Source organism: Podarcis raffonei, chromosome 17 (genome assembly GCF_027172205.1).
Source record: "Podarcis raffonei isolate rPodRaf1 chromosome 17, rPodRaf1.pri, whole genome shotgun sequence".
Classification (NCBI taxonomy): Eukaryota; Metazoa; Chordata; class Lepidosauria; order Squamata; family Lacertidae; genus Podarcis; species Podarcis raffonei.
Window position 1 is genome coordinate 33,466,851 of NC_070618.1, and position 14,992 is coordinate 33,481,842.

General features: G+C 46.2%; 1 protein-coding gene across 2 annotated transcripts in view; it reads right to left on the reverse strand.

Moving 5' to 3' along the window:
* TRIP10 (thyroid hormone receptor interactor 10) overlaps window positions 1-9,222 on the reverse strand; it is an 84,150-nt gene extending 74,928 nt beyond the window's left edge. Inside the window, exon 1 of one of the 2 annotated variants that reach the window (XM_053371507.1) lies at window positions 8,456-9,222. In XM_053371507.1, coding sequence (XP_053227482.1) covers window positions 8,456-8,479 — 24 coding nt within the window. In that variant the 5' untranslated portion in view covers window positions 8,480-9,222. The remainder of the gene's footprint in view (window positions 1-8,455) is intronic. The other variant, XM_053371508.1, reaches the window with a different exon arrangement.
* Between the last annotated feature and the right edge of the window lie 5,770 nt (window positions 9,223-14,992).

A 14,992-nucleotide genomic window follows, 5' to 3' on the forward strand; every position in this document is an offset into this window, starting at 1 on the left:
CTACCATTCGACTATACCACTTGACTATGCTACCACTCAGTGGATTTGTAACTGGCTGACTGACTGAACCCAAAGGGTGCTCATCAATGGTTCCTCTGCATCCTGGAGAAGAGTGACTAGTGGGGTGCCACAGGGTTCTGTCTTGGGCCCGGTCTTATTCAACATCTTTATCAACGACTTGGATGATGGACTCAAGGGCATCCTGATCAAATTTGCAGATGACACCAAACTGGGATGGGTGGCTAACACCCCAGAGGACAGGATCACACTTCAAAACGACCTTGACAGATTAGAGAACTGGGCCAAAACAAAGAAGATGAATTTTAACAGGGAGAAATGTAAAGTATTGCACTTGGGCAAAAAAAAATATGAGAGGCACAAATACAAGATGGGTGACACCTGGCTTGAGAGCAGTACATGTGAAAAGGATCTAGGAGTCTTGGTTGACCACAAACTTGACATGAGCCAACAGTGTGACGCGGCAGCTAAAAAAGCCAATGCAATTCTGGGCTGCATCAATAGGAGCATAGCATCTAGATCAAGGGAAGTAATAGTGCCACTGTATTCTGCTCTGGTCAGACCTCACCTGGAGTACTGTGTCCAGTTCTGGGCACCACAGTTCAAGAAGGACACTGACAAACTGGAACGTGTCCAGAGGAGGGCAACCAAAATGGTCAAAGGCCTGGAAACGATGCCTTATGAGGAACGGCTAAGGGAGCTGGGCATGTTTAGCCTGGAGAAGAGGAGGTTAAGGGGTGATATGATAGCCATGTTCAAATATATAAAAGGATGTCACATAGAGGAGGGAGAAAGGTTGTTTTCTGCTGCTCCAGAGAAGCGGACACGGAGCAATGGTTCCAAACTACAAGAAAGAAGATTCCACCTAAACATTCGGAAGAACTTCCTGACAGTAAGAGCTGTTCGACAGTGGAATTTGCTGCCAAGGAGTGTGGTGGAGTCTCCTTCTTTGGAGGTCTTTAAGCAGAGGCTTGACAACCATATGTCAGGAGTGCTCTAATGGTGTTTCCTGCTTGGCAGGGGGTTTGACTCGATGGCCCTTGTGGTCTCTTCCAACTCTATGATTCTATGATTCTACGTGCTCCACTGCCGGTGGAAGGGCTCTGGCCGTGGGAGGCCTCGCCACAGCCCCCATCCCACCCCCAAATCTGTGGAAGACTATCACCAGTGCAGGTAAGAAAAAAAATCATATTTTCTTTTTCTTTTTTTAAAAATCATCAATACTGTCTTATTTATTTTATAGTACAGTACACTGATGATTGCTTTCATTTTATGGATCAATGGTCTCGTTAGATAGTAAAATCCATGTTAAATTTCTGTTTTAGGGGTTGTTTTTCATCGTCTGGAACGGATTAACCTATTTTCCATTACTTTCTATGGGAAAGCACGCCTCCGTTTAAGAACGCTTTGGTTTAAGAACGGACTTCCGGAATGGATTAAGTTCGTAAACCGAGGTACCATTGTATAGCTACTTGAACACTCTGCATATGAGTTGCTTCTCTGCCACCCCTGTATTTAGCATCTAGCTTGATAAAGAGTTCTGTAGAACCTAGAAGCTTGCATGCTGTCTTGTGACATTACCACACTATGATTTCTGGATTTCTTATGTGCCAACACTGTACCTTGTGACTCATTTAAAAAGCTATGCAATTCAGAACAACTTGATGAACACAATTTTGCTAGCATTACATTAAAAAAAAAAAGATCGCAGAGTGCGTGGGTAAAAATGACTTGATACAAATTCAAATGTTTATGTGAAAAAACTGACACAGATTTTGACATGATCCACCTTTTTCTGAAATGTGAACTGAGCATCATTTACCATCCCCCCCCAAAAAAGTTCAGTGTGCCCCCACCGCCTTTCCGTATACCCACGGAAACTTCCAAATACTAACAGTTAATGTTTGTTAATGACCAGGAAGAGGGCCTTCTCGGTAGTGGCACCCGCCCTGTCGAATGCCCTCCCATCAGATGTCAAGGAAATAAACAACTATCTGACTTTTAGAAGACATCTGAAGGCAACCCTGTTTAGGGAAGTTTTTAATGTTTGAAGTTTTGTTCTGTTTTTAGTGTTCTGTTGGGAGCCGCCCAGAGTGGCTGGGGAAACCCAGGCAGATGGGAGGCTTATAAATAATAAAATGATGATGATGATGAATGGGTTTTCCAGTTAAATAGAATCCAAAACAAGGTACAGGTTCAGCATCCATCATAAACAGAACGCTAGGTATTGATTAGATAGATTTTAGCAATATCAATCTTTATGAATTCTTAATTTGCGTTACATAAATATTTCTTAAAAGTCATTTTGAGGGAACCCTTTAGGCCAGGGATCAGCAACCTTTTTCAGCCGTGGGGGCGGTGCACCGTCCCTCAGACCATGTTGTGGGCCGGACTGTATTTTTTTTTGGGGGGGGGGAATGAACAAATTCCTATGCCCCACAAATAACCCAGAGATGCATTTTAAATAAAAGGACTCATTCTACTCATGTAAAACACGATATTCCGGGACCATCCGTGGGCCGGATTTAGAAGGCGATTGGGTCGCATCCGGCCCCTGGGCCTTAGTTTGCCTACCCCTGCACAAGAGAGATGAAATGGGAGGTGCAGCGATAGCAGAAGAACATGCTAAAGAAAACAGACACCACCTCACCCAACATAAACAGCCCTGGCTAGATTTGCAAACAGTGGAACTGTTTGATCCTACCCAATTCACCAATCTAAACACCGTCCCTTTTTAAGCTCCAAAGCCTTGCAAGTCCTTAGCTAAAGGTTAACAAAAAATACCCTGGACCACACCCAGAGACATCGGGCGGAATAGCCTGAACAACGGACAACAGGTTAAATATATCTGCACAGAAACAACTCGGCAATCAGTATAGGCTTCTACACACACACACACACACACACACACACACACACACACACACCATTTCAAAGACAAGTTCCAATCCATCCTGCAACTAAGGACAAAACTATATGTTATGCTGGTAAACATGTACTTGCCAGTTAATGTTAATGAAAGGGCAGGGGGGAGGCTCAATGTGCAGAAAGGTGCTTAAAACTTTGCGCGGCTGCCAGATCTCCCCTAAAAGTCCCCCCCCCACCCTCCGCCTGCTTTTGCTGGTTTCCCTCCCCTCCAAGCAAGCTTCTTCTGATCTTTGAGTCAAACAAGACTGTGGGACGAACAGTAAACAGCCACGTGGGGCAACTTGCAGAGGAGAATCTGGTTAAACACCCCATCCTATCTATTAATGCTTTCTTCCAAAAAAAACCCTCCACCTCCTTCAGATTAGTGTTGAGGGCGATGCAGTTTTCAGTACATGGATGGTTATTGCTTGCTTGCTGTTGTTGTTGTTCTGTATTTTATGTTTTCATACTGTAAACCACCCTGTGATCTTTGGATGAAGGGTGGTATATAAATTTAATAAATAAACAATAAATAATACAGTGGTACCTCGGGTTACATACGCTTCAGGTTACATACGCTTCAGGTTACAGACTCTGCTAACCCAGAAATAGTGCTTCAGGTTAAGAACTTTGCTTCAGGATGAGAACAGAAATTGGGCTCCGGCGGCGCGGCGGCAGCAGGAGGCCCCATTAGCTAAAGTGGTGCTTCAGGTTAAGAACAGTTTCAGGTTAAGTATGTATCTCCGGAACGAATTAAGTACTTAACCTGAGGTACCACTGTACTTCTATCACACAGCTCATCCCAATGATTAAACATCAGCATCCCCATTAAACAAAAGGGAATTATCCCTTCAGATGCAAAGTATGTCCAGTCAAGATGTACATAAAGAGTGTAGGAATCAACCGATGCTTGTCCCCCCCCCTTTTTTTGGCAGAGTACAAAACAAGACACATCCTGCAACTTTAGGTGAGGGGGAATCGGTTCTATGGATTTGCCACAAGTTTTTGAAAAGCACCCCAGAGTTTGATTTATTACACAGAGAGTATGACCACATGGGAAAAATCAGGGCGATCGGATTGCCAACTGCTACAGTCAAATGAGCATAGACCATCGCTATTTTGCTGAACGTACAGATGGTGTACATTAATATGAAAAGACACGGCCAATCTGTAGCTTCCCAGCAGTTTGTACAGCAGCATGTTCTACACACACAGTTTTGCATGCTGTTTCTGACATGCAAGTGCTACCTGCACAGGTAATTCATTAAATGAGAATCAGACTCTAGGCAAAGAATTAGCAGCCCCCAACTAAATCTACGGATTGAGAGACAACAAACTCAGGAAGCCAGTGGAAGGTTTCACTAATGGCAACATTCTGAATTAATTGTGGCCTAGCAACCATAGACTGCATGATTCCAGCTTGTACATTGCCCCTTTTGACCCTAGACATGGTAGAGAACCCAGGAGACCCAGAAAATTGGCCAAGTTATGCTATGCAGATGTAGAAGTATGCAGATCAATTTTACCGGTGGAAATGGTTAGACTGAATTTTGAGGGTATTTAAATATTCCTTCCCCTGTCGAGGGCACTCAACTGTTGCCCATGCAAGGGCAGAATCCAGAAATAGCCTCCTCTACTCATGCAACCAGGCTAAAGTTAATCTCTGAACTAAACTAGATTAGACACAGAAGCTTTGCTGAAGGGGTGAGAAAGACACCTTCGGATCCTGTATCTTCCACATGCACACAAGCAAAAACCTAAACCAGGTGCAAGAGAAAGCACTGGTCCTTCCAGAAACCCAGAACGTGCTTCACAGCACATGAAATAAGGGCTGCGAGAGAGAAGCAAAAACAAGAGCCCCTTTTGAGCAACTGGCAAGAGAAACAGAAAAGTCAAAATACAGACCAAAAATAAGGGGCCTGACATTACTAATACTCCCAACCTCTCTTGGATGTGTTCAGGATCAATCATCACCTTTAATCCATGAAAAAGTAATCAGGGAAGGGCCTTCTACCAAATATACTCTCCAAACCTATTAAGTATAAGGTGCATATACCCAACACTTTTTCTTCTTGGGAAACTATGTTTTGAACTGGGTACAAGGGTCTTACCCTCTGTGAGGCTCTAGAACAGAGCAAACTACAAATAAAATTCTCCCAAACTCTTTTCTCCAGCTCACTTTGCACCACCAGCAATTTTGCCTTACATGAAAGTCTCTTCCTCTGCTATTTAAAATCATTACTATATTCCTGTTCTACCCCAAAGCAGATTAAGGGACATTTCTGTTGCTGCCTGTTTAAAGCAACAGTGTTTGTTTCCCCCCCCTTCCTCAGCTGCTGATTGAAGTCTCTACCCTGTTTTTCTTTATGCAATAGCTACACATTCTGCCCACCTTTGGCTATCCTTCACCATAGCTTACCTGGGAAGACGAAGTGGAGATTAAATCACATGTACATAGAAGTTGATGGTGCCTTAAGGGCCTCATTGTGAGAAGCTGAATTTGCTCCCAAATAAGTTTTCATGAGCCAACACATATTCTAGATCAGAAGAAGGCAAAATGAAGACCACAGTCCAATTGACCAAAGGCCAATTTCCTAGGGCTTGCTGATCAGAAACTCGGCGGTTCGAATCCCAGCGACGGGGTGAGCTCCCGTTGCTCGGTCCCCGTTCCTGCCAACCTAGCAGTTCGAAAGCACGAAGTGCAAGTAGATAAATAGGTACCGCTCTGGCGGGAAAGTAAATGGTGTTTCCGTGCGCTGCTCTGGTTCGCCAGAAGCGGCTTAGTCATGCTGGCCACATGACCTGGAAGCTGTATGTCGGCTCCCTCAGTCAATAAAGCGGGATGAGCGCCACAATCCCAGAGTTGTCCGCGATTAACGGTCAGGGGTCCCTTTAACTATCAAAGAATACTGGACTATGTAAACATTGGTTCACTACATCAAGGGCGAGTAAAAGGACGGTCTTGATCTACTGGCAAATATCTGGGTGATTTGCAGTAGATTAAACAATTGGCACCACGACAAACAACATCAGCAACAAAATGAATCCTCATTCCCTCATGAGAAATGAAGAAATTCAGGGTAGCCAGGAGAGGGTTAGTGTGTGAAAGGACTGTACGCTCAGTTCAGTTCTGGTACTCAAAATAAATTCCTGGGCTCAGAATCCTTTAGTTCTTCTATGTATCTGTCTTTTGTACCAGACTCCAGGCGGTGAATATCAGAAGTCTGGTAAAAACAAAGTAAATCCTGAAAGTTTGCTCACTCCCTACAATAAGTATTGCACCTCTCATGTTCTTAGCAAGAGAGCCTCCTCAGCATCACTTGATACATATCAATTAGGCTTTCAGCTGCTAACAGACCCAGAGTACACAGTCTGTCTTGCTTCATACATTTAACCAGTACTGGTCGACCATGTAATGATTAAAACAGACCACGTAAGACTAAAGTCAGTCCACCTTTATTCCAGATTAATTCGAAGCACAAAATGGTACAGTCTGGCAAAATTAACACTCTTTGGGTTTTGCATTCATTAAAATGGGCCAGGATTAGAATTCATACTTTACCCACAAATTACATTATTTGGCCTCCCTGATTTTAAGTACAGCAGGACAGTTAAAAGGACTTGAGGGAGCGTTTTGCATATACATATAACCCATGCAATCCAAGTGGCTGTTTAGGGCAAAGGTCCCTAAACTGTGGTTAGCAGACCGCTTGTGACCTATGAGCTTCATTCAGGTGGTTTGCAATGTGTCTGTGTTTTTACGGTTGTTGAAGAAGAAGAAGAAGAAGAAGAAGAAGAAGAAGAGGAGTTTGGATTTGATACCCCTAAGGAGTCTCAAAGCGGCTAACATTCTCCTTTCCCTTCCTCCCCCACAACAAACGCTCTGTAAGGTGAGTGGGGCTGAGAGACTTCAGAGAAGTGTGACTGGCCCAAGGTCACCCAGCAGCTGCATGCGGAGGAGCGGAGACGCGAACCCGGTTCACCAGATTACGAGTCTACTGCTCTTAACCACTACACCACACTGGGTCTCTTAACCACTACACCACACTGGTTGAACACCAGATACGGCACATCCATTTCTTATATTGTATTGTAGTACAAAATGCAACAAATAAAAGAAGGAATAAATAAATAAATATACAATTAAAAACCACACAGCATCTAGCACAGCATATTACAACTGGGACAACAGGCAGAAAAAATAACATTAAGTGGTCCGCCAAGACCCTCAGCAATTTTTAAATGGTCCATGAGGGGAAAAGTTTGGGACCCACTGAGTTAGGGGCATCTTCTCACAAGCAGTAAAGCAGCACATAATGGAAGATGTATGCCTTCAAATGATATACAGAGGCCCAGTGACCATTAGGACAACCCTGGTTTGCAGCTTGTCTGGTTTTTGCCCCAGGTGAAGCCTCCAAAGGGGCGCCATTGAGGCTCCCATAGCCTGTGTGTGTGTGTATGCAAATATGCATGGGTGGGGTGCTAAACGGGGTCTTTGTCTTGGGTGAAATAAAGCCTAGTTTCGTCCCTGGGAAAGAGCTAAACCACAAGCCCAGGTTCAGGTAACACACTAAGCCAAACTACAGCTCAAATTTAACTTAAACTTAACATGCTTGCTTGTTATGTGTGAATGAGGACAATATCACAGAGGATATTAGGACATCCAGCTCTTAAATCACAACTCAGGTGTTCCCAATCTGAGAGCTGCACCCCAATATGCAAAAGCCAAAATATGATAGGCTAGCACAGTAAAACATGCAGCTCACTTACTCATGATAAAGCGGTAGACAAAGGGTTTCTTGCCCATCTAATTATAAAGCGTAAGAAGCCAGAACCAGGAAAAAATATATACTTAGGGAGCAGTGGAGAGTCTGCTATGGGTACAGCTACAGCTTTAAATATTGAAGATCATTAATGTGAAAGCGCCTCCTCTTGCTTTCAGGTGGTCTTATCTACCTGGCCAAATTAAAGTTAGTCTGTGTTAATACAGTGCCTAACGACCCAGGGAAAAATATTGGTTTCTCTCTCTCTCTCTCTCTCTCTCTCTCTCTCTCTCACACACACACACACACACACACACACACAGAATAACATCCCTTTTCTCAGCCAAGGGGCAAAGGGAGGGAGGAAAAGCAACAGGGTCACCGAAAGAGAAGAAAACGGAACGGAACAAGGCGGCAGAGAAAAGGAGAGAGCCCAGGACAAGCAGCAGCCAGAGTAGTATTAGCAACCATCAGGAAAAGAGGGGGAGGCAGGCACTGAAGCGGGACACACACACACACACGCACACACTGAACTCTGACACGAGGGAGAAAACTCTGAGTTTCGGGTGGGAGCTGGAGAAGAGGGCGGAGAAACGCGCTTTAAATCAAGTCTGGGGAATCATGGAGAAGCCCAACCCTTGAGTGGAGAGACGAAGTGATCGGACATGGAGGGAGGGGAGAGAGGGAGATAAGGACTGGAGGGGGGAGAATATGGGGTGCCTCCCAGCAAAACCCAAGGGGAAGGGGTCGGCCGCGCGCTTCCTTACCCAGAGCTCCGTGCCCCAGTCCATGCTGGCAGCGCCGTCGCCGTGCGCCCTCGCTCCGTGCGCCAAGGCCCACCCGGAGCCCGATCCGCCGCCTCCGCCGCCGCTCCCGTCCCGGGGAGTCCCGCTCCTCCCGCCCGCCCAGCCTCCAGCGCCTGCCCGGGACACTCCCCGCTCCGGCCCCGGCCCTTAAAGGCGCAGGCAGGGCTCAGCGCAGCCCGACGAGCGCCGGCATTCCCCGGCTTGGCACGGGGCGCGTCTCCCTCTGGCTTCCAAGGGTTTGATTGATGCCGAGGCGAAGGCCGCCCGCCCGCCCGTCTTCCCCCTCCCCCGAAAAGGGATCAACAGGCGGAGCCGAGGCGCGCCGCTCTTCCCAGGAAGCCGCCGCCGCCGCCGCCCTCCTTCCCCCGCGCAATGGGCGAAGGGTTTCCTCTCGCGTCAGGCTCGGCGATCGCTCGCGCGCGCGCTTCCTGGGAGCCGGGCTGAGCTCGCCGCGCGGGGAATCTGGCGGCGCGGGCGCTCGGGATCCGGCTCGCTGGACTCGGTCGGGGATGCGCCGCCGGTGAACGTGGGCGGCGCTGGGGTGGATCTTCTCTCGCTAGACCCAAGACAGGAAAACGCGTCTGGATCTCGGGTGGGACGGAGGGCGCGCTCAGCGTCGCGGCTCCACGCCGGACTTTGCTTCGCCTCCAAGGATGGAGTCCATGTGGCTGCGTCCCCCGCGTGGTTGCTAAGGGAGCCCGTGCAGCGTTCGCAGGAAGCTATTTCCAGTCCCACGTGGCTGCGCCAATCCGTATGGTGGGCCCTTACCAGACGTGACAAGCAGTCACGTGAAGCCTCACGGCTCCCAGAGAGGTGCTCCGTAAGCCACTGACGTGTGATATGAAACGATTCCAGCCCCATTCACCAAGAGAAGAGCAACCCCAAGGCCGGCCAAAGTCACAGAAGCATAGAATTGGGAGAGTTGGAAGGGACCGCAAGGCTCATCTAGTCCAATCCCCTGTAATTCAGGAATCTCAGCTGAGGTGAACCACAAAATGCCTCCCCCAACCAAGAGAGACTGGGGAAACCCAGCCAGATGGGCAGGGAATAAATAATAAAATCATTATTATCATAAGGAACAAGCATGGGAGGAAAGATCTACATCGGCAACAAGAAGGGGAAAATCAACATAATAATAATAATAATAATAATAATAATAATAATAATAATAATAATAATTTATTTATACCCCACCCATCTGGCTGGGTTTCCCCAGCCACTCTGGGCAGCTCCCAACAGAATATTAAAAACACGATAAAACAGCAAACATTAAAAACTTCCCTTAACAAGGCTGCCTTCAGATGTCTTCTCAAAGTCAGATACAGTAGTTGTTTATTTCCTTGACATCTGGTGGGAGGACATTCCACAGGGCGGGTGCCACTACCGAGAAGGCCCTCCGCATGGTTCCCTATAACTTTGCTTCTCACAGTGAGGGAACCGCCAGAAGGCCCTCAGAGCTGGACCTCAGTGTCAGGGCTGGATGATGGGGGTGGAGACGCTCCTTCAGGTATACTCAACCTTACCCAAAGGTTGAAGTGGGAAGCAAAGGTTGTCGTGGTGGGGAAAGGGGCCTGCTGTAAATCACACTGAGCAGGCGCAGAATCCAGGAGACCCCAGAGGGCAGCCTCTGCCATTGCCACCCTCAGGGTGGGAGGAAACCAGCAGCACCTCCTATTCACTGAGAGGTTGCATGGGGGAGGGACTGCTGAGGAGGGGGCAGATCCAGTCTCCAAGGAGTGTGCCGCAACCATGCAACAGCAGCAGCAGACAATGCATTCCTTGGAGGCCGGATCTGTTGCCCCTATGTATCCTGCCTTAGACGCACACTTCACTTTGCCTCATGGGTGGGCCAGTCGTGGCACCACCACCACCTAACCAAACCCCCACATGTTCCTTAGGATCAATAAGGTAAAGGTAAAGGACCCCTGGATAGTTAAGTCCAGTCATAGGCGACTATGGGGTTGCGGCGCTCATCTCACTTTCAGGCCAAGGGAGCCGGCTTTTGTCTGCAGACAGCTTTCTGGGTCATGTGGCCAGCATGACTAAAACACTTCTGGCGCAACGGGAATGTGACAGAAACCAGAGCACACAGAAACGCCATTTACCTTCCCGCCGTAGCGGTACCTGTTTATCTACTTGCACTGGTGTGCTTTCAAACTGCTAGATTGGCAGGAGCCGGGGCAGAAGAATGGGAACTCACCCTATCATGGAGATTCGAGCCGGCAACCTTCTGATCTGCAAGCCCAAGAGGCTCAGTGGTTTAGACCACAGCGCCACCTGCGGCTTGGGACCAATAACGCCAACTCAGAACACAAATGGTCTGTTAAATGCCTCTCTGCTCTTTTTTTGGGGGGGGGTTAATACTTTACAAAGCAGGTACAGTGGTACCTCGGGATACAGACGCTTCAGGTTACAAACTTGCCTAACCAGGAAGTGGTTGCTCCTGGTTAAGAACAGAAATCGTCCGGCAGCAGGAGGCCCCATTAGCGAAAGCACGCTTCAGGTTAAGAACGGACCTCTGGAATGAATTAAGTTCTTAACCCGAGGTACCACTGTATACACAACAATTTTAAGGGCAGCAAAAGTACCTTCAATAAGAAGCGCAAATGTATGGGCGTTCTTCGCAAACACACCAGGGATGACCTGAATGAAGCTTGCAGGCCAGTGTTGGTCTGCAAACCAGTTTGGGAACCTCTTCCTTAGGGGGTGGCCACTGGCCAGAGACAAAGTCTTTTGGGGTCTGCTGCCAGCTACTGTGGTGGAGATGGGGGGGAGGCTTAGTGCCACTTGTCAACTGTACATCAAAGGCACCCCCATTTCTTCCCTTTTAACAAATGCAAAAGGACAGCTAGACTTTGTTTAGCTTCATTTAACTGCTGCACACCAAACAGTTCCGTTCTTTGGAATGTCCATTCCTGTTTATTTGCATATATGTGTGTAAGTTAGCATTTGCAAATTTTATGCAGATGTGTCTATTGCTTCTTTTAAGCACTAAGCAGTGTCCCCAGATAGCAAGCAAAGGTTAGTCATTTGCCACCCTCAAGGCATCGCAGAAACCTCTGCCTTCTCTTCCCTTTTCCTCACACATTTTTTTTTTACCTTCCTGCACAATTTCTCTTTCTCAGCCCGTTTGCTACTTCCTTCCTTGCCTGTTGACTTAACTTCCTTACATTCTGGGACCTCTGTTCTTGCCCTATTCTGCACGATGTGAGGTTTTCACATCGTGAAAGACAGATAGCTTTCCCACTCCTCACAGAAGTTAACTGCAGGCTGCTTAATTCTCTAATAAACTGAACATAGGTGAACCATCACAGCGAATGAACCAGTCAGAGGCAGATGTCACAAGCACCATGCAGTTTAGAGGAGGAGGACTAAGTCAGTGGTTTAGCTGTTCTGGATGGGAATGGGTTCTTATATTATTTTAGGTAAAGGTAAAGGGACCCCTGACCATTAAGTCCAGTCACGGACGACTCTGCAGTTGTGGCGCTTATCTCACTTTACTGCCCGAGGAAGCAGGCATTTGTCCGCAGACAGCTTCTGGGTCATTTGGCTAGCATGACTAAGCCGCTTCTGTTTACCTTCCCGCCAGAGCGGTACCTATTTATCTACTTGCTCTTTGACGTGCTTTCGAACTGCTAGGTTGGCAGGAGCAGGGACCGAGCAATGGGAGCTCACCCCGTCGCAGGGATTTGAACCGCCGACCTTCTGATCGTAAAGTCCTAGGCTCTGTGGTTTACCCCACAGCGCTACCTGCGTCCCAACCTTATATTATTTTATTATTTAACAAATTAGTACATTGCATTTTGAAGCGATTAAAGTGGCATACAGCAAGCTAAAAATGAGATAAAAACAACAAATGAGATAAGAAGAACAAGTTCTAGAAACATGAAAAGCAAACCATTGATTCCTTAAGGATCAGGTTCAATTTCATAGTTGGATTGGGTCCTTTTTGCCAGCTTCAGATGGTATGCCAACTGTGCCCTCTCCTGGTGGACAAGTGTCCCTGCTGCCCTCTCTTCACAGGGCAGCAGCTTTCTGGTTTGATTACTACAGTGAGCTCTGCATGGTTCTACCCTTGGACACAGTTGCCCAGCAATTGGTTGAAGTTAGCCATCATATGGAATATTTTATTCCCCTCTGAAGGGGCGCCACTGATTGCTAGTAGGTTTCTGGGCTTAGCTTATGGTACTGCCCATGTGACCCAATCCAATACACGTTTACTGAAGAGTAGGACCCACTGTGCTCAATGTAGTAACAATGCACAGGATGGAAGTTATAAAATCCTAAATAGCCTGGGTCCAGGAACAGAGAACATTATCACTCGTATGAATCTTCCAGGGTGGTGCAATCTTCAGGAAATGGTCTGTTTCTTATTTCCATACAACTGGGCATCAAACTCATGTCCACTAGAAGCAAGGAGTCCAAGATGGTGGAGTGTGTGACCCAGTGCTGTTGGATTCGAACTCCCAGTTGCCTCAACCAGTATGTCCTGGGGTGATGGGTGTTGCAGTCTGCAATGTTCAGCGGGTCTCTGTACTAAATGGATACTTTGACTACTGCAATAATCTTGAATTGTTTATTTAATCTGAACCGTGTGTTGTTTTTTTACTGTTGTATGTTAATTGTTGTATTGAAATTGCATCCCGTTTTATTTTATAAAATAAACAACAAGTGAAGGAAGCAGTTATTCTGAATTAATGCAACTGTATGGCATATATGTGCACTTATATAATGTACACACCATTGTTTCTTATAAACTTCTTGCTCAGCAGAAAAACAATGGACTGTTGAGATTACCAAGGCATCCTTCAGTGGAATAAGCAAGACAAAGCTGTCTCTCCACAAGAACTAGAAAACCTTGCTGTCAGCAAAACCATCCTCAACCCCAATGGCAATGAGCGTCACACCAGTTTCCCATGTCGCTGACCTCAGGAAATTTAACTTCCTCATAACCTTCAGAATGAACCAGTATCAGAAGGAATGTGGAAGGACTATCTACAAAAATGCTGTGAAATTCATGCAGGGTTGTACATAGAATCCTATCGCGTTGCCATGGTGACCAGGAGGGATAGTGGCGGCGGCTGGGGGAGCCAGTGACTCAAGAGTAAAAACTATGCTGAGTCAGGAAGTTTTGTTTTCTTCCTGTGTGTTCCAAGAATACATAGTCATTGAAAACCCAGTCCTAATGGCAGTTGGCTCAATCAAGAGTGGCTCATTTTCCCATCCTTTCAATGCTGACTGGACGGCAACTTGATGGCTCTTCTCTCCATCAATAATTCTAACGAGGTGACAAGTTATGCCAGATTGATTAATGTAGAGACATAGATGGAACGTCAGATAGGTGGCATTAAAATGGTAACCCTCTTGGTTTATTGAAGCAAGACTCAGCCACAAGGAACAGCTGTTGCCTACTGCACAACACTGCTGATTCCCTCATCTCTTTCCAAAACGATCGAAATACAGTAGTTTCAGTAAAACCCCTACACCTTTGTCTCACAGAGATTAATTCCAGAAATGCACATGGTGATCAATTCAGCCTGACCCCTCCTTTGGCAATCCTCACAGAACTCTAGCCCAATGGTTGCTATTAACCTGATTTGAACTGATTTTATAATGAAATTTTTTTAAAATGTTGTATCATTTTACTGTTGTTAGCCGCTCTGAGCCCGGCTCCGGCTGGGGAGGGCGGGATATAAATAAATTATTATTAAGGTCTGTTACTTGCTACAAGTACATGGTTAATAATATCTAGCATTTATATAGTATTTAAAATATGCTATAATTTGTTGTGATTCTTATAACCTTATATAGTATCCCTGTATTGCAGATGGGGGCAGGCTGAGGCTAAGGAACTTGACTAAGATCATCTAGTGACCTAATGGCGGTGGCAACATTTGAACACAGGGGCTTCCTAGGCGGCACCACACCACGCCCCATCCCAGAACATTTTCATTAAAACATCTCCGCTTCTGTAGCCCATTTATTTACATGCAAAACATGTGAGCCCAGTATTACTACGACATATTGCTATGGCCTATTGGATGATGTACAGGCCACCCCAATACAAAACAAATGTCTATTAAAAAGCTTTCCTGTGATAGTTTGACCATAGTTCCTTTTTAACCAGGCCTTTGCCTGACTTGATCTACATCCTATAACCTTTTTAAAATGCTGGCTCTTTTGGGGGGTTTTTTAATTGGGTTGTTGTTTTTGTTTTAATTTTATGTATTTAATATTTTATGTGAACCGCACTGAGACCTTCAGGTATAGGGCAGTATAGAAATTAAATAAATAATAATAATAAATAATTTTATCACTCAAAGCATCTTTAGAATTTGTGTCCTCCCTTTACCCCAGCAGCTTAGCAAGTGGATATACAAAATAAAAATTTTAAAATGGGACCCTTACATTGCTACATTCTCAACTCCAGCCACCCAAAATGCCTCTTTAAAATGAAAGGATAGATTGGAAGGTTCTTAGTGTGACAGCAGGGCAGGA